Source organism: Simochromis diagramma, unplaced genomic scaffold (assembly GCF_900408965.1).
Source record: "Simochromis diagramma unplaced genomic scaffold, fSimDia1.1 OVJJ01000320.1, whole genome shotgun sequence".
Lineage (NCBI taxonomy): Eukaryota > Metazoa > Chordata > Actinopteri > Cichliformes > Cichlidae > Simochromis > Simochromis diagramma.
This window is the reverse complement of record NW_024386773.1, coordinates 8,011,020-8,032,781: the sequence shown is the minus strand read 5'-3', so window position 1 is coordinate 8,032,781 and position 21,762 is coordinate 8,011,020. Positions and strand designations below refer to the sequence as shown.

The 21,762-nt window shown below is 38.7% G+C and overlaps 1 protein-coding gene across 1 annotated transcript; it reads left to right on the top strand.

The window, feature by feature from the left end:
• The first annotated feature begins 1,126 nt into the window (after window positions 1-1,126).
• On the top strand, window positions 1,127-21,328 carry slc2a1b (solute carrier family 2 member 1b). Its single transcript, XM_040006228.1, has 10 exons — window positions 1,127-1,594; window positions 12,336-12,431; window positions 16,058-16,218; window positions 16,330-16,570; window positions 16,695-16,857; window positions 16,951-17,138; window positions 17,262-17,366; window positions 17,532-17,633; window positions 17,728-17,931; window positions 18,519-21,328. The coding sequence occupies exons 1-10, from the start codon at window positions 1,580-1,582 to the stop codon at window positions 18,714-18,716; spliced, it is 1,473 nt and encodes a 490-aa protein (XP_039862162.1). The 5' UTR covers window positions 1,127-1,579; the 3' UTR covers window positions 18,717-21,328.
• The last annotated feature ends 434 nt before the right edge of the window (window positions 21,329-21,762 follow it).

Sequence of the window (21,762 nt, the reverse complement as noted above, 5' to 3'; positions counted from 1 at the left end):
CGCATTTTGTGTTTACTTGTGTTATCCTTTTCTAACATTTCAATTTGGGTGATGATCTGAAAACTTTCAGTGTGATGAACATACGGAAAAATAGAAAATCAAGAAGGGGCAGACACTTTTTCACACCACTGTAATCACCAGTTAAACTAACATGCATGTCTTTGGATGGTGAGAGTATTCAAACCCCAGACAGAAACCTGCTTTTAAATATAATGCATTGGTTTATTTTTAATAAATGTCAAAAATTCAGACAACAGTGTGTCCCACATAAACACACATTTTGCCCCACGTTTAGTTTGTGGGGATCTGATCAACCCAGTATAAGTAATATTGCCTGTGACTGTGACCTGTGACCTTGGGCTCAAGGTCACAGGTCAGAGGTCAAGTTTTCCAAAAATCTTGTGAATGTGATAAATCAAGAATGATGTCACCTACAATTTTGAAAAAGATACCAAAGGAGTATCTTCTAAAAATCTTGTATGAGCTCAAATCTCAGTGACCTCACCCTCAAGGTCAGGCTGTCAAAGGTCAGGCTTTTTTTTGAAAATCTTGTAAATGTGATAACTTTAGAACGAAGTGAGAACGAACAGACAAATTGATACCATCGGCATATTTAGTAGATTGAGGGATACCACTGGCCCCTGCCAGAATTCTTGTTTTATATTCTTTGTTTTTTTTTCCCAGTGTTGTGTATACAAAATTCACAATATATGGCCTGCACTATGAGCACATGGCACTTTTACTTTAAGTATTTTGTTTGCTTATCATAGACTGTACGATTTTATATTTATTTGGGAATAACACAATACTATCTATCTATCTATCTATCTATCTATCTATCTATCTATCTATCTTTTCATATGCACTTCGAACGTTAAAGAAAATATTAATTTTGTAGTTATTGGCAAAAACAGCTGAAAGAATTAGCACTAGAAACTTACATTTTTGATCTGAAATTCAACAAGAAAGTACGACAGTCATAACTCAACCTCCACCACAGCGTGCGTGCAGTCTCACCACGCGTCCTCCCTGCCTGTGATGCCCATCATTGGCTGCAAACAGGACCAACCTCCTCCACGCCTACTACTTATTGCGTCAGAAACAATTTGTATATGAACACTAAACCAGCTCATGTGCCTAAGAGCTGTTTTCATAATCGTGACAGCGGCACTACTCCAGCATCAAAAGACACTTAGGATTCATCCTGGAAAACTTTACCCAGCACCGAAGCTGTAAATTTTGTAAAAAAGCTGCTGAAGCTCGTAAGTTACAAAAGAAGCAGGAGGCAAATAACGGGAGCGGGTCTCCAGCCACAGCTTCCCCGGCTTTTTTCTTTTTATATCACAGAAAGACCTCTGAATAATTTCTTCATAGGAAAGAAAGCAAAAAGAACTGGACTGAAGTTTGAGGTCATTTCCACGGAACAAAAACTTTTGGGGATGACTGATTTGTGAACGAAACCCACCGGGACACCCCCAGGAAGTTGTTCCATCGTATTCAGCTCCGACAAAAGAAAAGCCGAAACAAAGAAGAAGAAGAAATAGAAGAGGAAAAAGAAGAAATAACTCCCTGCACTGCCATGGATCAAGGAAAGGTAATTACACTTCACTGGTTCACTCCTTGTCAAACCTGTCCGGTCTGTGTTAGCTTCGTTCAGTCCGTGTACGAGAGCTTCAGCGCTAACAGGGCGCCTCTCCTAAATGTGGCGTCCGCGAGGATGCAGCTAATATTTACATTCTGGGGTGAACCGGGTGACCTGCTATACTGCTACAAGTCACCGTTTTAAGTGCATTTTCATGTTTCTATTGGGTTATTTGCGCACAACCTTAGTTATGGTCTATTATGTTATTACTATGATATTAATTAGGGGCTTTTAAGGGTTATCGCGCTCTGTTGTGCGTCACGTTGCTCTTGTGGTAGTCATTGCCATGCGGTATTTTGGGGCATTCAGGGTCCAGCCCAGTTTCTGTGACACTTTTGAGGCAACATAAACAACCAAATAAATAATAATAATAATAATAATAATATAATACTACTTGTGTGTGTGTGTATATATGTATATGTATATTTGTGTGTGTGTGTGTGTGTGTGTGTTAGGGCCTAAAATATTTGTGCCAAGAGGTGTCATTTGAAATATGGTATTTTATCTGAATGAAGCTTTTTAACTTTTGCAACTCCCTCACTTTGTCACTTTGTAAATGCAAAAAAGCATAAATGGAAGATCATACTCTCCTTACGCTCTTTTATTGTGTCTTGCTGTCCCAATAACTACAAGACAATGAAGAAAATTATACACTTGTAAAAGAGCTGATAAAAAAAAAATTATGCTTCTTGTAATTTTCCTTTAGTGGAAGTTCAAAAGCTCCCCGGGTTGTGTCAGTTTTTGTATATGGAGGAAAAACCCCAATCCACGTAACACTATACTGCAAAATTTTCCAACGGGAACAAAGAAAAAAGCATTCCAAAGTAAAGGCTTTGCAGTGTCTTACACCCAAGGAAACAACTTTGTTTTACTACAAATATCAATATCACGATATTGTTCCTGAACTTAAAGTCAAAGTTGATTAATATTTAATATAAAGTATTTCTTTAGGTACCCGCACAAAATGTGGATTATGATTCAGTATTTGATGCCATAATTTTAATAGGGGATTTTTTATGATTGAATTCTTCCTTGAAACAAGATGAGAGGCACTGCCATGTGTCAGCCTTCTATACGTGTGTGTGCAGTTGTGATGCACTATTTGTCACTGCAGTCTGTAGCTTAGGGAGTCTATTCCTGTAAAAAGCCTGCTTGAAATACATATATACACATACATGGACATTATACATTAAAATGTTTACAGCAGAAAAAGTGATAGCAAAATAATCTCAAAGCAAAAAATAATTCATGTCAATATGCCATGTGCTCTAGGTCTTGAATCAATTTAGCCGTTGCTACTTGAGGCTATCTCCAAAAAGTTGATTCTGTTCATCTGGACGTAGCGTTTTGTGGGAGAAACGTTTCGTCACTCATCCAGGTGACTTCTTCAGTCTCAGCTGACTGCAGGTTTCCCCAATCTTATAAACAGTACATTTGCATAATGAGTGAAACCAGCCCACTGAAGGAACAATGGGCTGGGAGGTCACTTAAGTCACTTGGATGAGTGACGAAACGTTTCTCCCACAAAACGCTACGTCCAGATGAACAGAATCAACTTTTTGGAGATTTACTTTCCTGGATGATTGAGAATGCATCAAGATACTTGAGGCTATAATAATAATAATAACGATATTAATGTTATAAAAATAAAAATCTAACATGTAATAAAAAGTCAAACAACAACTGTGTAATCAACAATCCTGTCAGTTGAATATTACATATAATTTACATATTATTATTCATGTATCCAGATGTGTGAATTATTTTCTCTCACTAATTATCATGCTGTTGTACAGTTTCATTTTTTACAACCTGTCAAATTTTAAAAAGTGTCTCAAATAAATGTTATTGTGTAGGTATCAATTCGTTGCTTTTTGGATAAAAAGGACCAAATATGCAAGATCCGTTCTCAGACAGTCATATGATGATTTCAGACTTGCTCCATCTTCAGTTTACACTGATTAAAAGCAAAAAACTAACAAGCACATTTTGGGTACTTTTGCTCAACTTGTCCAGATTGGTGACATGAGTGATGAAATCTAACTATTGTCAGTATCTACTAATTGCCTAATCAATTATCAGCTCATGTTTTTGGATTTCAGACTGGTGATTAGACAGTCTAAAGGTATCACTCAGTTTTCGTTATAGACTGTGATGCTCATTGTTCAGGAAGTAAGCCGGACTTATCTGCCGCCTGATAACCTTGTCTCTGTCCTCGTGTGGCTTTTTGGTCACCATTTGCATGCAACACAGTGAGGCATGTAGGCAAAGGACTTCAATCTTCTTCCCCCTCCTACTTTCTCATTGATATAAGCCCATTTAAACCCAGTGGAGCTGCACCAGGGCAGCTCAGTCTGACATGGTGGTCAGAAAATGTTTCCTTAGCTGTTTGTTCATATCTTCATGCTTTTTTCCCACTGCTTGCTTCGTGCTATTGTGGCCTATCAGCTGGATGGGTTGCAGTTGACATGATGGGAAAAGTTCTCACTGTTCCCACTTTCCACTGTGACATGAACACATCAGATTTCCAGAGAGAGTGGGAGCTCACCAAGGGAATACACAGTTGCCAACTCCAGGATTGTGAAGCTTGGAGCTTTCTCCTCACAGACGCTTTTCATGTCATCTTTGCGATTTGTTACTTCCAGCACTGTAGTTGTGCACATGTGGGCTTATCGATAGCTCGTGCTCAGGATTTTCATGCCTGGCTTAGCATTGCGTTGGACTGTTTACAGAAATAACCAACTGTAGAAAGAGTTATAAGTACTAAGTGTGGTCCTGTTGATTTCTCACATTGAACTTTGTCATTGATTGTGAATTTGTGGTTTGTAGTTCCAACTTACACAACTTCATTTTATTTTATCTCCTTTTTTTAATCTTGATTCAGTTTTACTCTTATCTTAAATCAAATTTTGGTTAAGCCGGCAACTAAAGCACATGAAATATGTTGGTTTTCCTGCCATCGTCATCATCTAGAGAAAAAAAATCCTGAATGACAGGTTTGTTTTGAACTGAAAAGTCTCCCCAGCCTTTTTATTTCTCTCTACAAAGAATGCAATGCTGTTTGGGAACAAGTATATGGCTGCTCTGGTTTAAATGAGAGGCCCTTTAAAATGTCAAATTCCTGACAGCCTTAACATAACAGCAGGTATTTTGATTGGGAATCCAGTGCCAAAAAACAGCCTCACATTGTACAGACTTAATTGCACCCGATTGATTCCTCTACGTCCTCAGCCTTTCAGGCAATACCCAGTTCCTGCTGTCTTTAAGACAGTCCAGTAGATTAACTTTCATCTGCGTGACTACTTCTCTTCAGTATGTCTTATAATGTAACTGTCAGCCATGTATTAATGGGGCATAATGAGGCTTTACTGTAAAACTAGGGATTAAGAGATCCAGGGGGGGTTTAATTGAGATGAACAGGGAAGCAGGAGTTCATGTTTAATTCACTTCATTAGTGCTCACTGTACTGCATCACTCCCACCTCTGGTCACTCTGCAAATTACTGTTGAAATACAGTGTACCTTTGGGTTTCTTTTGACATCATTTTTCCACTGGGATCAGCTCTATTTAACAAATCAGATCTGACCAAGGGCATTACTTTTATGTCTGACCTTTAATTGTCTGGTGTCACCTCTGACTGTCCAGCAGAAACAGCACAAACTGTCTGTTGTATTCATTTATTTATGCAGGTTAAAAAGATATAGGACTAAATTATGCAGTATTTACTGCCCAGAAATACACTTTTATTTCTTTGTCTAAGAATTATATCATTAATACCCATCCAGCATCAATATTTGTGTATTTATTGTAATTACTATTCTACCTATTTGCTTATTCCTTCTTTTAAATATACTGATACTGACAATGATGCTTAGTCTTTGGAACATGTGAACAGTTATTTAAACTTTGACTTGTGTCTCCTGGTGTTTATTTTGCATTTAACAGCTGACATCCAACTTAAGATGATATAGTAAATAAAGGACCACATACACATTATTAGTGTACAGCTTTCAATGGTGAGACTAACATTCCCAAGCATAGAGCACAGCTATAAATACATTTTTATCTGATCTCACTTGAGCTTGGCAGAAATTTCATTGGTACTGGTAGATAAGGCATTAACGGGCACTCTTGAAATGTTGTTTACTTTAAGTGTATACAGCATTTAGAGGTAAACAATTTCTTTAAGGATGACAGTAAAGGGTCACAGGACAAACATGTAGGTGACTAGTATCTCACATGACAACAACTGTAACAGAAACAACAACAGTAGAGTATACTCCATATTAGGATCTGCTAAGCTAAACTGTCATTATTGCAGTATTTATGTCATGTGTTATTAATTGCATAACATGCATAGAATGAAACTACTTTGGAGTTTACATACCATAATAAATACAGTGCAAGCATCTGTGTCTGCTATAGTGTCTGGGCTGTGAGGTCCAGATTATAATGTCAAGGGTGTATTTTTACTTTTTCTCCTTATAAGAAGCATGGAATTTATTTGGAAACAGTGCTCACAGAGCACGATGTGCTGTTTCAGTCAGGTGACTTTAGGAGGAGGGCACATATTGGGTTCCCTACAGCAGTGTAAGCTGAGACTGCAGCGGTGACCTGGAGTGGTGGAGGGACGTGATGGTAGGTGTGTAAACCAAACCATGACTCTAGCACGTACTGACGAGAGAGAAACCTCTTGGAGTGTGGCTGTGATGAGTTACAGATTCAGCAGTGTACAAAACACCCTATTGAGTTTTGGCAGGGAGTAAAATGTTACAACTGCCTAGATGGACTTTTTTCCGATGGCCCCGTTTTTAAAAAAATGCTCAGGGCTTCAGACTTCTGTTGGGTTTTTTTTAAGTGAAATTATCTCCTCATATTCGGCACACACATACCTGCTTCTGAAGAAATTCCGTCTGATTTGAGTTTACACTTCTGCATATTTACACTTCTACATGTAAAAGGGAAATGTACTTTTAGTTCAGTATCTTGTAACTAGGTCAATAAGTAAGATGCACTATTTAAAAAATAGTGTGATATGTTTATAAATTATAAATAATTGCTTCTGCAGAACGCATATTTTGATCGCTAACTTTCTTGTATCTGTAAAAGGTCTTCTTCTTTAGCACTATATAGAACTGGTTAGTATTATTTTTATAGTTGCTGCAGCTACAATAGCTGTAAACAGTTACCTCGTTGCTTCAGTGGTTTTTGCAGCACTGTTGGATTTCCTGTTGACACTATTTTGTGGCCAAACCCTAGATTTTCTTTAAATATTTATTTTATCACAACGCCCTGCGGTTTCAAAGTTTTACGTCACCCTCATGTCAGCTGGTTTTGTTTATCAGAGCTCAAGTTTCCTTTTCCTCCTTTGGCTTTTTGTGTTTAAGCAGATTAGATGCTTAACTGAACAAAGAGACACTATATTGTTTAAAAAATAGTTGTAGGAAGAGAAGATTCAATGTCATGATTCATGTCTGTTGAATTTCAACTTTTTAGAAGGTTCTGGATGTTGTTGTTGTTGTTGTGTGGTTGCATAGATCCTAATTTGGGGAACAAATCATTATGTCTTTTAGACGTTTATACAGTGAAAGTGCCTAAAGTTTTTCTAGGGGCTAAGAAAAGGAGCAGCATGGTTGAATGGGAGCTGCTAATGTGCTAATATTTGCTCAAATCCACATTTTGTGCTTTTCCATTTCAGCAGTTTGTTTTAATAATTCTTTATGAGCTCTGATCTCTGTTTACACTCAGGAAGAGCAGCAAGCTAAGGGCTGCTAAGCAACCAGGGCTACCATAAACACAGCCATGACTCGGCAGGTTTTTCCTCACTGCACATGCATTTGGCTGCTTTACTTTGTCCATGCAAAGAGAGAACATTTGCATATATCTAGACCATATTTAAGGGTGTGGGAGGAGGAAAGTAATGATACTTTGACCCCAGGATCCATGTTTTGTGTTTTCTTTGTAAGATTCCTTCTTTTTATACTTTTGAAAGTAAAAAAAAAAGATTTATAAGCATTTAATGGCATACTTGTAAACTCAAAACTTTTTCATCTATATCTGAAAAGTGCATGTTAAGTTCTGTCTGTCTTCTGTTAATGTCACAGACACAGTTATCTTTTCTACATTTTCTTTTACAGTTCTTTGGAATTGCTTTTGAATATTCGTGGTAGCACCGCCCCAGAGTGTGAATTCCTGTAATTAGAGCCGACTGTTAAACGCTGTGGTATGCAATGTGTGATGACCAGCACTTGTCATGCCTTTCTGAGCCATAAACAAACATAAAGAGTCCATTTATGAATGTAAACACAGGTGAAAGCTGCCTTACATATTTTGAAAAAGTGATGTCAAGTATATGTTTGGATAAAAATGGCTGGCTTGCACAGAAACACCTATAAGCTGAAGGTAAAGATGTTACAGAAAGGGTTTTCAATTTCACTTGGACATATGCTGCTCTCCCTACTTTTTTTTGCAACTCTACATTTTTTTGCAGATAATTGCAGCTGTTCCCAAAAGGGCACATAAACAAACTCAAAGCATGATTTTTCCCCAAAGGGGGCAGTGAAGATTTAGCTGTTTAGAGTAAAAAAAAACAAAAAAACAGCTGGTAGGTCATTGAATTGCCTCTTTTCTTTTTTGTAGCTGTAACTGAGAGACATCAGTCATGATTGGTCTGCTCATTTGCCCACAGTGTTGAAAAGAGCGTGTATATCTATGTTTATACACACATGTATGAACCTAGTGACCCTCTCTAGACATGCTCCCGAGAAGAGCTGCTATTGGCTCAGAGGCGTAGGCTGGTCTGTAAATGACTTCAGCCAAGCCCTCATTTTTTTCTTTTCTTCTTTGGTTTGAGCAGAGCTTAAGTTACTGCCTCTCAAAACACACACAGACTTTTTTTCTTCTTCCTGCTCTGGAGGAGCATAAAAAACAGTTTTAGATGTAACCAAGCTGCCTACAACACAAAGAATACCTGTGTTTAAATACCTGCAGCATTACAGAGCTGATTACAGGCGCAGTCCTTTCAAATCCTTTATGAGGAATGTTTTGTTTTTTTAAAAAGAAACCTGTTGGGCTGTTTTCTTGTTGTTGTTTTTTTTGTTCCTTTAAAAATGTTCGTCATTGGAAAATATTGTGAAATTAGGCTGGAATAACTACTGAAAGCTTCTTTTACCAATCTGTTTTGATTTTATGACCCACAAAGATGCTAAGATGCAAAAAAGCCAAAAAAAAAGAGCTCATTAAGTAATCACAAACTTCTGCAACTTCATTTGTCAATTTGATAAATATTTCTATATCAAAAAGATTTAATTCAGGAGAACTGTTCTGTGCTTTTCAAGTCAAGTATCTTTGCATAAGTGACAGTTAAAGATTATCAATGTTATACTCAATCTTGGTGCCATCTTTCTCTTCATCCCCCTTTTAAACCAAATTTTCTCTGATCTTGATGCATGCTCAGTCATTCAAGCAAGGAAATTCCAGGAAGTCGATTCGGTTGATCTGGATGTTGCACTTTCAGAAGAAAAGACATTTCGTAACTCATCAGTCACTTGGATGAGTGAGTAAACATTCCTTCCTCTCACATCGTCTAGATGAACAGAATCAACTTTCTAGGAAACAATATCTACTTGGTGGCAGGATATGATCACCTAAATTGTAAGCAGATTATCTCTGGTCACCTGCTGTTTAAACCTAAGCTTTTGCAAGCGGAAAGAGAAGAACGACTTTAAGGAAGGGGATTATTAATCAGAGAGGATTATTTAAACAGTGAGTGTAAGAATAATGTATGAATGAGCAGACAGGCAGGCCATGTGAGGTTACACTTATACCAGCCAAGAGAAATACAAGGCTTCAGCAGGCTGAAGTTAAATGAAATTGGGCAGCTATGATATGAAACCAAAAACATAGGCTTATCAGAAGAATCTCAGTTCTGAGGCATTTCGCTCAACAACACAAATCAATGGAACCAATCAGCCTTGTGTTAGCAGTTCAGGTGACTGATGGCGCAATCATGAGGAAATCTTTTCTTGGCAACTCTTGGGCCCCTATTCATTCACCTTTAAATGCCACAGCCTATCTGAGTGTTGCTTTCCTTTTTGGCCATAATTGACAGTCTTCTGATGGCCTCCACCAGAGTGATAAGAATAGAAGTAATCTGAAATGGTAGTCACGAAACCACGATTGATTTTCGGTCACCAGATCGGAATGTTGTAGAACATCACTGAGATGTGGACAATGGCACATTATTATGGTTTCCTCATAAAAGTTCTTGGTAAGAGCAATGTGAAATGTATTTCAAATTTTCTACCTGATTATCTTTGTAAATTCGCTGGCCGTGAAATTAGGAACAAATGTCATTCTGCACTGCTCCATGTTAAAGACTTTAACAACCTTAAGACAAGGTGATTTTTCACCTCCTTTTTACCTCATGTTTGTTCATTTTATGAGCTTGACTTCTTAGACTTGAATGGCCATTGGAAACTTTTTCTGCTGGTGTTTCAAGGTGGAGTCGAGATTATTAAAAAATGTAATAGCTAAGCGAAGGAGAGATCCTTGATTTGTGTCATCTCTTAATCAGTTCAGTGGGTTTGAATATAAAAATACTTCAAACTAAAACTAGGTTTCTTCAGGATACTCAAGTTAAAACAATGACACTTTGAGGTGACATCTACTCTCATAAAGGTCAGATCCTTTGTTGCCAAAATACAAGGAAGGTATCTGTTATGAATCACTGTACCAAAGGATTTGGCATGAATCACGCGGGGTAGGAAACAAAAACATTAATCATCAACAAGATGACTGGTTTTAAGGAAATGAAGGATTGGAATAGTAAGCAACACTGGATTTAATCGAATTTTAATCTTGAGTATGTGAAGCCTTTTGAGATAAATAAGAAAATGCAATGTTAAGGTATACAGTTTAACCGATGTTTTCAGAAAACTAGCACTCAGAGGTGGTCATATGCACAGTTAGCTGACGCAGAAATGATAAAAGGGGTCAGTGTTGGTTAGGGCTGCCACAAACGATTATTTTGATAGTCGACTAGTCACCGATTATTTTTGCGATTAGTCGACTAATCAGATCATGCATCCATTGGACGTACAACGTACAGCTTATTGCACCAGCATGCACCTGCTCTTATATAACTATCATTAGCTTACAGCTTTAAGTGTTTAAGGTATGTGCTAACTAAAAATAAAGACAAGATGATAGTTTATTAAATTTTAATGAAATTTGCAGATTGTTTCGGTAAAGTTTAATAAACTCCTTGCTATCTAAAATATAACAGGACACCGGAGTATATTCTTGAGCATCTCACACTTCTGATAATCAGTTGTCTGCTTGATGTTTATTCAGCTGTGTAAAAACTATAACTTTAATCTCAGCCAAACCGATTTACTCAGGAACAAATAAAATACAAAAAAAAAGCCAAACAATAACATTTTTAAGTTATCTAAGTGACTTATATATCATGTTTAACCTGAGTAGCGAAAGACGGCGGTGGGTTTGAAACCGATTTGCCGGGAGTCCAGTGTTCTCACGGGCTCTAGTGAGCCTTGCCCCCAGCTAGCTATCGAGCTAGTGGGTAACAGACGTCTCTGAAAACGTTGGAGCGCTTCCGAAAATATGTGGTGTCTTGATAAACTGAGCAGATATTTGAGGTTTGCACAGCTACATTATCGCCTGAAAAAATGCTAAACGTTTATTTTGTGACCCAGAAGGAATAATAAGAGTAATATTAAAACTAACTAGCTGCCGCCATTGTTGGAAACTGAGCTGGGCCGCGCTATGAATTCTGGGACAGAGCTTCTTCTTCTTCTTCTTCGGGGTTTAACGGCAGCTGGCATCCTTGTACATGCAGTGCTGCCATCTTCTGTTTCAGTCCGTTATTACACTCTTAAATCCTACTACTTATTCCTGCGTCTTTTGGGATCTTACAAAGCTTCAAACGACGCGTCGACTATTAAATCAGTCGTCGACGATTTTGATAGTCGACGTAATCGTGACTAGTCGACTAATCGTGGCAGCCCTAGTGTTGGTGGACAGTAGCTCGAGGCGTTTGCTTCCCTGTCAGCGAACTGGAAACTGAGAGCGACATACCATGCACTGGTTTGTTAACTTCTTGGTATTCTTCTAATCTACTGGGCTCTGGTGAGATCAAGCTAAAAATGAACTCTGTAATAACAGGAATAAGAGCACAGACAATAAGATCAGTAGACCTGAGTCTGACCTGGACGTTTTTCACAAGGCAGCTTTACTCAGAAATCTGGAAAGCTTTTGAAAGGACAAACCTGTGACCCCCCTCAGACCTAAAAATATTTGTATGATCCATTATTCATCTCAGTCTGTTAATAATGTCTTCAACAGACATAGTTACAGCTCGACGGTGGATTTCTCTTTTTTCTCTGTTTGTCTGTTTGGAATGAACATCTTTTATGCTCCATATTCACAGTTTTATGTACTGTAGCAGTATATTAAGTGTCTTTAAAATATTTCAGGAAATCTTAACAGTGTGTTCATTAAACATTATAATAACTACATCAGGGTGGAAAATGTACTTGTAATCAATTCCATTCGTGGTCAGTAAACTGAGATCTGTGGGATTTTCTGTGCCAGCTCATGGACACATGGTAAAATGTGATTAACTGGTCAGACTGGTATCTTTACTGACAATATTTTCCCTGTTCTCTTTCAGCAAATAACGCTTCCATTGTTGATGAGTGTTGGAACTGCGGTGATTGGCTCCCTGCAGTTTGGCTACAACACAGGTGTTATCAACGCCCCCCAGGAGGTGAGCTGTAAACTGTCTTATTACAAAAAGCTAAAGGAGAGTGAGGCATGAACAAGAGGCTGTTGTCATAAAGGTTCAAATTGAAAGTTTTTGGTTTCAACAGGTGTTCGTTCAGTGTTTATTGTCATATGAGACGAAGGAACACAAAGTACAGCCTTCAGAATAACCATAAAATAACCAGGGTTTCCAAAAAACTTCCAGAATCTCTGGGTCTGCAGAAATCAATCAAGCCAATCAAGTGCTTTCCAGCTATCCAACTTTGTTCCACAGTTGGCTGTTAATTCACTTGCTGCCTTGAAGAACATCGCAGAAAAGGGAGGGTGTAGGTTAAGAGGTGAGGTAATAATAGCTGAATTTAGGCCTAATGGGTCCAAGGACATCTGGATCAACAGAGAGCAACAGAGAGTGTCTATGCCCAAACATGGACCTCTTTTGACCAGAAGCCAGCTGGCAAATGCTTGAGAATGAAATTTAGAAATTAAATTTAGGAGGCAGACAGTGACTTATCCCCGTAACAAAAAGAGATCACAAAACAATGTTCCAAAGCCCCCCAGAAGACTAAGTCAGACAGTCGATTTATTAACAGGAAGGTACAGCAAAGACATTCATTTCTTAAGGAATGCCTGTGTCGCATTGCGTGTGAGAACTACTGTCAGCTCAGTTTGCGTTGGTCTGAACACACCCTATGGCTACTCAGACTACTCTCTGCAGGTAATAGGTGTGTCTCCAGACAGGCTAGAGCTCCACTCCTTTTATGTTATCTTTGACCCACACAGAGGTACTAGGAAGGAGGCCCAGACAGACCCTCCTAAACTGAGCTGTTCTCTGTTATGCTCAACCTTGATATGAAGGACCCTTGTCAATTAGAGAAGCTTTCAGTCCACTAAATTCCTTTAATATTAATAAAAGTGTGACGTGAAATAAAACTAAGAGTCTGATTATCATATTAGGTTATCATGATATTAATGTGGTCTAAAATATGTAAAAGAAAAATAATTAAAGCGCATAAACTATAAAATGTGTTAAATCGTCACAACTAAGAAGCTGGGTGAAGGATTTTAGCTGAAAATTTGCCTGAGTTCATCTTCTGTTGATTGACTCTGACAGACGCAAGCTTGTCCTTATTTGCTAAAAAGTGATCTAGACCTGCACACAGTCTTATGTTATTTTCAAGAATAAAACGTCACAAATTGTTGCTAATAGTATTCAAATCTTTCTCTACACTATTAGCAACACGTGTTCATCATCATATAATCACCTACAGCGTGTCACCTAAAGCCTTGTACTGTGTTGGAGTGTCTCTGATTAGATACGCCTTTTCAAGGGCTTTGTTCAGGCTGTGCTGTGCTGCAGCCATTGAATGTTTGCCTGATCAACACTTGAATGTAGGCTCATTGGATGTATTGCAGGAGGGAGGGTGTTTCACTTTTCTTTAAAGATTTCTCCTTTTGAAACAATATAACTATGTAGTTCACATCTATTTTAGTGCTTTTTAATTAGAAAGGTCTTAAAACAAGAGAAACTATATTATTGTTGCCTTTTTCAGTATTTTTGTGCGTGCTGAATACATTGCTTACCTTGACAGCCTGGTCCCCAACCAGTTTCATCACCAAGGCTGAAGGCCAGTCAGCATGAATAGACAGTTTTCACAATGTGTACTTTAGGCCAGCTGGTGGTTTGGATTGTGTAGCCTATTGAGATTAGAGAACAAGAACCAATTATGTAACTTTTCAAGGGCCACCTTGTAATTTGTCGCTAACAAGTTAAAGTTAGTGAGAGTTTTAAAGTAACCATTAAAAGATGGCAGTGGAAAAACATGTATAAGATGTTGTTTGTAGAGTTGAAAACACTGTTTCATTACTTAAACCTGGAGTTTGCTTTTAGTTTTGCAGAGCTCTTTCTTTGGTTTTTCAGATCAAACTGTTAATGCAGGCAGTGATGAAGCTTCAAAAACCCACAGAAAAACTACACGGTCCAGCACAAATTTCAAAACAAAGTTAGTTGACAGTTGTTTGAGCATTTAGGAGCCTAATGAGCCAGATGCTTTCCTTTGGGAGTTGGTAGAGATCAAATCGGGAGCCTTGCAACTTAATTTAAGATTCACCTGTGCCCAGGATGTGCCTTTCACTCTTCAGCTCATACCTAGTTCATACCAGTTTACCTCTGGTTTTTATTTCTGTTCCACAGGTTTTGCGTTTTATTGTCTGTAGCTTTAAAAGCAGATAGGCTGGCCACGCCCCCTTTTAGGGAACAGCACCTTCCCTGATGGTGTCATGGTGTCCTATTTCATGGACCAGTGAAATAGGAGTGCTAATAAAGCTGGTAATACAAACACAACCGTGCTTGAAACAGAACTGGAATACAACGTTTCAGAGGAATTTTAAAAAAGCAGCAGTTTATTAAGATATTCGTTTATTAATCCAAGGATAAAGGAAAAAAAGTTATACTGTGTTGGTCTTTGACTTGCGAATGTAATGAAAAAACCAAAAAGAGACGACTTTGCATAGTACATCTCCTTTTAAGACAGTGAATAAAGTCTTACCTTAAAATGTCTTACTACCAAATGAGAGATTGTGTTGCTCTGTAATTCTGAATGCATAAGTAAACAACTGTGTGCAACCAGCTTCATATGAACGTAAAAGCTGATGGAGATCATGTGTAAATACATACTTTTCTCCTTACACTTTTGCTCTTTTCCATCAGCTTTGCTAAACTACAGCACTTAAGTAAAGTACTTATTTATGTTCGATCTCTGCTTGCATAAACTCTGTGAACGTGTTCTTTTTAAAGGGCAGACGTGATGGGATGAAGGCCAGGGGGACAGTACAGTATATGATACCATACATACTTATCACCAACAAGGTCTTGTGAGTGTAAGTTGATAGTGGATGTGACCCAGGCTCCGTGTTAACAGTGTCAGAGTGTCATTTAATATGTATCCATCCACTACAGAAAAGCCCTTGACAAGCCAAAGCCTCCTATTCATAACTGCTAATAAGGACATCTCAGAGTTTGTTTGTTTTTTTCCACATGCCGTCACTGATCTCTAGTACATCACGATCTCCGGGACTAGATTAACTGCAGAGTGCCTCAAAAAATGTGCTGCACGAGCTCAAAGGCACATTATCCAGACTTAGATTTTGGTTGCAGTAGAAGTATACTGGTGAAGTCATTTACAGGGCGTTGTGGACTGGGTAGTGACCTTCTTGAATCATGCCAGAGGTGTCAGCGTGACACACAGAAACAGAAGCAGGCATTGCTTTTTAAGCACCGTCACCCGCACTCCTGGGTGTGTTTGTCAACAAAGTTGTCTGGGATGTGGTGACACAGTGAAGGGAGGGGATGTGAAACCTGACACCCGAGTCTGATAAACTTCCTGGTGGCCAGGAAATGCTGGTGATTATACAGTGCTGCCATCAGCTGGCTGTAAAGTGGCATTTCAGCTATGTGACAGGGTTCAGAAGAGGAAAATCTCAAGCGTGTGATCTGATGCAGACATGGAATGATCACATTACAACTATGACAACAGTGGGACTTGTGGATGTATTAAATGATTCTGTATGATAGATTTTATCCTGTTTATAATCCTTGGAAACAAAAGTAACAATGAAATGTGTCTTTCTTAGGTTATTGAGAACTTCATCAATCAAACGTGGTATCACCGTTACAATGAGCCCATTCCTGAAAACTCCCTGACAGCTGTGTGGTCCATCGCTGTTTCTGTCTTCTCTGTCGGTGGCATCTTTGGTTCATTCTCAGTAGGACTCTTTGTTAACCGCTTGGGAAGGTAAACAACATACTGAGTCACTGCTAGTATTAAACAGCATGTTAGTCCTTTGCTGAGAGCCTGCCTGCATTTAATTTGTCTAAATTGTATCTTGTTCTTTGATGTCTACAGGAGGAACTCTATGCTCATGGCCAATATTCTGGCTTTTATCTCGGCCGTTCTGATGGGTTTTTCAAAGATGGCAAAGTCGTGGGAAATGCTCATCGTTGGCCGTTTTGTGGTTGGGCTGTACTGTGGCCTCTCCACAGGTTTCGTGCCCATGTATGTGGGTGAAATTTCCCCAACAGCCCTACGAGGAGCCCTGGGCACGCTACACCAGCTGGGCATTGTCATTGGAATCCTCATTGCACAGGTTGGTGAATATGTATTTGTGGCATTCGTTGTCTTGTGATATGTCTTATCCTGTGATAAATTGTTTCTACTGGTGGTTGCTAGGAGCTATGCAGGTGGTTCATTAGTGTCTGTGTGGGTTTTAGATATTTGGATTAAAAGTGATCATGGGAAACGAGAACTTGTGGCCTCTCCTCCTGGCTTTCCTCTTCATCCCTGCTGTGATACAGTGCATCCTGCTGCCTCTCTGCCCAGAGAGCCCCCGATTCCTGCTCATCAACAAGAACGAAGAGAACAAGGCCAAATGCGGTGAGCACATACATACAAGTCATACAAGCCGGCATATGTGTAAACATAAGTTCATTTTAAATCATCTGTTGTTTTTTTTCTTACATGTTTCAGTGCTGAAGAAGCTCCGGGGCACCACTGATGTGAGTGCTGACATGCAGGAAATGAAGGAGGAGAGCCGGCAGATGATGAGGGAGAAGAAGGTGACCATCCTGGAGCTTTTCCGCTCGCCCCTCTACCGTCAGCCCCTGCTCATTGCTGTCATGCTGCAGCTCTCCCAGCAGCTGTCTGGTATTAACGCTGTAAGTTTCAAGACCTACATGTCATTCAGATTATTCCCTCTAAAGACTGCCACTGAAATTGTGAAGTTGATATCAGGAGGTGATATCCTGAACCAACCTACATGTCAACTTGTTTGTTTTTAGGTTTTCTACTACTCCACTAGTATCTTTGCGAAAGCTGGAGTTGAGCAGCCCGTTTATGCCACCATTGGAGCCGGTGTGGTTAATACAGCTTTCACTGTGGTGTCGGTGAGTACAGCAGTACACAAAATAGCATTATAGGTGTCAAAAACATCAGATTGTGTTCTACCAAAGCACAATTCAAAAATTATTCTGGTCCCTTGTAATCAGATTTGTGATACAAAGCATGTATATGGTACACTGACTTTTCTCCTCATTTCTTTGTGTTTGTAGCTGTTTGTCGTAGAACGAGCAGGACGCAGGTCTTTGCACCTACTGGGGCTGCTGGGAATGGCTGGATCAGCCATCCTCATGACTATTGCTATGGCTCTGCTGGTAGGTGTATTCCTGACAAAGGCACACTTCAGTGTCACCTGATTTATGACTTTGACGTGCAACTTTCAAAAACTTTCCTTTTGTATTTTTGCAGGAGCAACTCAAATGGATGTCTTATGTAAGCATTGTAGCCATTTTTGCCTTCGTGGCATTCTTTGAGATCGGGCCGGGTCCCATCCCTTGGTTCATCGTGGCAGAGTTGTTCTCACAGGGACCCAGGCCTTCAGCCATTGCTGTCGCTGGTTTTTCCAACTGGACTGCAAACTTTATAGTGGGAATGGGCTTCCAGTATGTTGCGGTGAGTAAAAGTACATAACTATCACAAAAACATAGGCTCTTGCATTTGTTACTGACTTAATTTATTGGACCGGTTGTGTCAAATAGTAAAGCTGAACTAGGTTCTTCTTTATAATGACTTCCTCATTTTATACCAAGAGTCTGTCACTGTAAATGAAACACATACTTTGTAGCCAGATTTGAGATATGAGTTGAGCCCTTTTTAAGCAAAAAATTTCATTCGTTCTACAGACAGGCACAGTTAAAACCCAACATTTAGCTTTATGGTTATTAGGATTTTTATGCTTGAAATTTGTGTGTAGACTTATATAACTGTATGTAATTATACATGTATATTGTATATTGAGGTAGGATCAAATGAGTTTACCTTTAAGTCTGTGTTTGTAGCAACTCCTCCTTTGTTTCGTTATTGTTAAAGTGTATTTTGTTGATATTTTAGTCATGTTCAAATACAATCAATCAGTGCTTATGTATGATACTGAGTTCAAGATACAAAACAGAATTGTGAAAGATGAATTGCTTCCAAGTACTAAGAAATAAGTTGATCAATCTAATATCTTTTGTTTTGCTTCTTGTGTCTCTTCGCAGAGCGCGTGCGGTCCCTACGTCTTTGTCATTTTCACTGTGCTACTGGTCATATTCTTCATCTTCACTTACTTCAAAGTGCCAGAGACCAAGGGCCGGACATTTGATGATATCGCGGCCGGCTTCCGTCAGACTGCTGCCATGGCAGAGAAGCACACACCGGAGGAGCTCAACAGCCTGGGAGCCGATTCGCAGCTCTGAGCGTCTGGGACTGAACTTTCCAACAAACTCTTTCTCAGATCAACAGCAAAGGAGAAGAGTCTGCTGACTAGAAGTAGACGGATACACTAATAGTATATTCTTCACACTGTCACCACATTTCAGGTGTCCTCACCACCAAACAGAACAGACCTGTGTGATTCGCTCTGCCACGACGTCTTCTGCTGCTGCTTTCATGTCACACATAGAAACGAGAACTCGATGGGCACCGCATCGCCTGGCAGAAAATATACAGATGAGAGATTAGATGGTGGGGAAGGTTTTAATATTTTTAAAGTTATTTTTACAGAAGGAAAAGCCGAGTCTGCAATCAACTGGCCTCTTTTAACATCTTTTTTCCCCCTCACTAAATATTTTACTGATATGTGCTGTTCTGTCACCTGTTACAGTGATTTTTTTGCGACTATCTGGTTAAAGAGCGCTGTAGCTTAAGTTCACTGTGCAAAAAATGTCTTTTTTTAAATGATCATACTGTATTGCTGTGTTACTGTACACTCTGGCACTGTTGATGCTGTACAACTTGACTATGTCACTCCACCAGATGGGGCACTGCCCTTAGAAAAAAGTCCCAATACTCTGCTGAAAAGTAATAAGTTATTTATGTATCTTTTACCGAGAACGTTACTGCATACAAAAACTGTGATATTTGGGTGTGAGATGATGAGAATGTTAATTTTTGCATGATGAAATTTAAATTAGCAACAACTCTTCACAAATTATACATATATGTAACTACTACTCTTTTTACTCTTTGTTGGTAGAAAACTATAGAACAATGTATTTTTTTGTACAATATTTTTGCTCATGAGGAAATGATATCTAGATAAATATGCAAAAAGAACCAAAATTTATTCTCCATTCCTGTATTTATTTATCTTTTTACACCATTCCTTTTTCAAAGTTCAAATGAAGAAATTGGAAATAGGGAACAGTATCTACACAGATCACTACCAGAGAGCTAAACTTGGCAGTAATGTTGAATACATAAATCATCCATCCATGACACAAGTGCCCACTCGCAATCAGCAGCCACAAAACCAAAAGTCTGCCCCACAAAACCCAGAAAATGTGTCCGTTTAAGTGCCTGTCTAATACAACCATCAGTCTTTCAGCCTTTGGTACAGCTTCAGGTTAGACTAACCTGATCCAGACAGAGAGCTTCTTCTCTCTCGGTGTAGGATCTTCTCTCTCTGTATCTTTGTGGTGAGATTACCTTCTGAGCTAACATAGTCTGGTGAATTGGCTTCAGAGCTGTCATGCATTCGAGTGTTACATGCTGTTATTCAGTGACAAACAAACGTTTTTTCATAAAAACAAAAAGAAAGAAAAAGAAAAAATGTGGCCTAAAATGAATGTCTGTCTTTCGTTGTTCAAAAACCGCTTTCATCTTTCTTGGGTCAAACATTCAGAACAACTTCATTATGGTCTGTGTTTCTGCTTTTATTTCTGAATTCTGCAGTATTGAGTAGCTCAAACTCTTTTGGTCATCTATTTTACTTAACTTACCTGTGCAGCTTAGGTAAATTCTCAAGTTGCTGTCAATTAGTGCTGAATCATATGTTTAAATGCATAATTAGAGGAGAATTACCCGTTAGCAGCACTTTATTATTCACATTTATATTATACCTGATTTTATATCATATATATCAGGCATAATGAGATTCTTTCAACATATTTCTGACAGGGTGGAGTCTTTGTTACTAAAAACAGACTGAAGTACTGCTGATGGACTGCTCAATGTTATGTGAATGGAAAGAATTGCTGTTGTACCATTTGTTTATATTCATTACAGTTTTTGTGTACTCACCTAGAAAACCTGTGTGTAAATATGATAATATTCATTGGTAGATGAGAACACTGATCCAACTCAAACACAGTAGTCAAAATCCTGAAAATCATTCCATAAATCGTTGTCAGTTGTTGTATATAGTAGCTCTTTAAAGCACACATTTGCCTTTTCATTCACATAGAAAGCATTTACTTTATTCACTGTGTGCCTTTGTGTTGCTTTCACACATCTTCAGCAATAAAATCATGTAAAGGCACCAGCAGATGCACTTCCCCACGCAAACAGATGCCTATTGCAAGTATAAAAACTGTATTTTATGTACATAGTCACATATCTGCTTGGGCATTGAATTTTTTTATGTGGCCTTTCAAAAATCTTGTGGCTCAGGTTGGTGGACTGAAAACATGGGATGTTGTAAATATCACTCAGTTAACCTTCACCCACTCCTACTGTCTGAAATCTTTACCTTTTAAAAGACCTTTTGATAGTTAAATTATTAGTACTGTAGTGATGAACATTGTTTTGCACCTAGACATCTTTTACTGTATCTGTATCATTTTGATTTGATGGCTGAATATACTGTTGTGGCCTCATGAAACTATCATACTTTTCCAGAATTTACATGTTAGGATTAGTTTCATTAGTGGTTGCATTTTAGAGCACAGAGCATAATGTAATTTTTGTAATAGTGATGGTGTTGGAATGCTACTTTTGTTGGAGAAATATAAATTGTGGTAATTGGTGCAGTGAGCAGTTTAATGGATGAAATAGTGTTGGCTTAATAAAAGAAATCACAAGTATTAAACTGAAGTTTTTTGGCTCAATTTTTAGCTCTTTTTTGACTTAACCAGGCAGCAACCTCAGTGGCTGAAAAATGAGGCAGATACCAAAAACTGGAGTTCCTCTAGTGGCCACTTGAGGCTTGTTCATTTCCCCATAAACCCCCCAACTTTACCCAAACCCTGCCCCTTGGTTACACAGGAAAGTTACTTGTTTGGTTATTTGATTTACTTGTTTGTTGGCCTGAGTCTCATCGTTTCTCTCTACAGTGAGATCAATGAAAAGGATATGAGCTGCTGCTAAGTGCCATGGCTAACCTCAAAATGGATGCAATTACATTTGTGATTACCTGCGACATGCCTGACTTCACTCATTTCTTCTAGCCATCTTTAAAGAGCGAGAGAACCACTTCATCATTTAGTGCCTTTCAGAGACATCTCTTATTTCACCTTTATCAGA

Excerpts from the sequence above, each read along its gene's own strand:
- slc2a1b (XM_040006228.1), top strand. Across the intron at positions 16,858-16,950 it reads AGAGAACAAGGCCAAATGCG|TGCTGAAGAAGCTCCGGGGC; the intron begins GTGAGCACATAC and ends TACATGTTTCAG. Across the intron at positions 17,634-17,727 it reads CTATTGCTATGGCTCTGCTG|GAGCAACTCAAATGGATGTC; the intron begins GTAGGTGTATTC and ends GTATTTTTGCAG.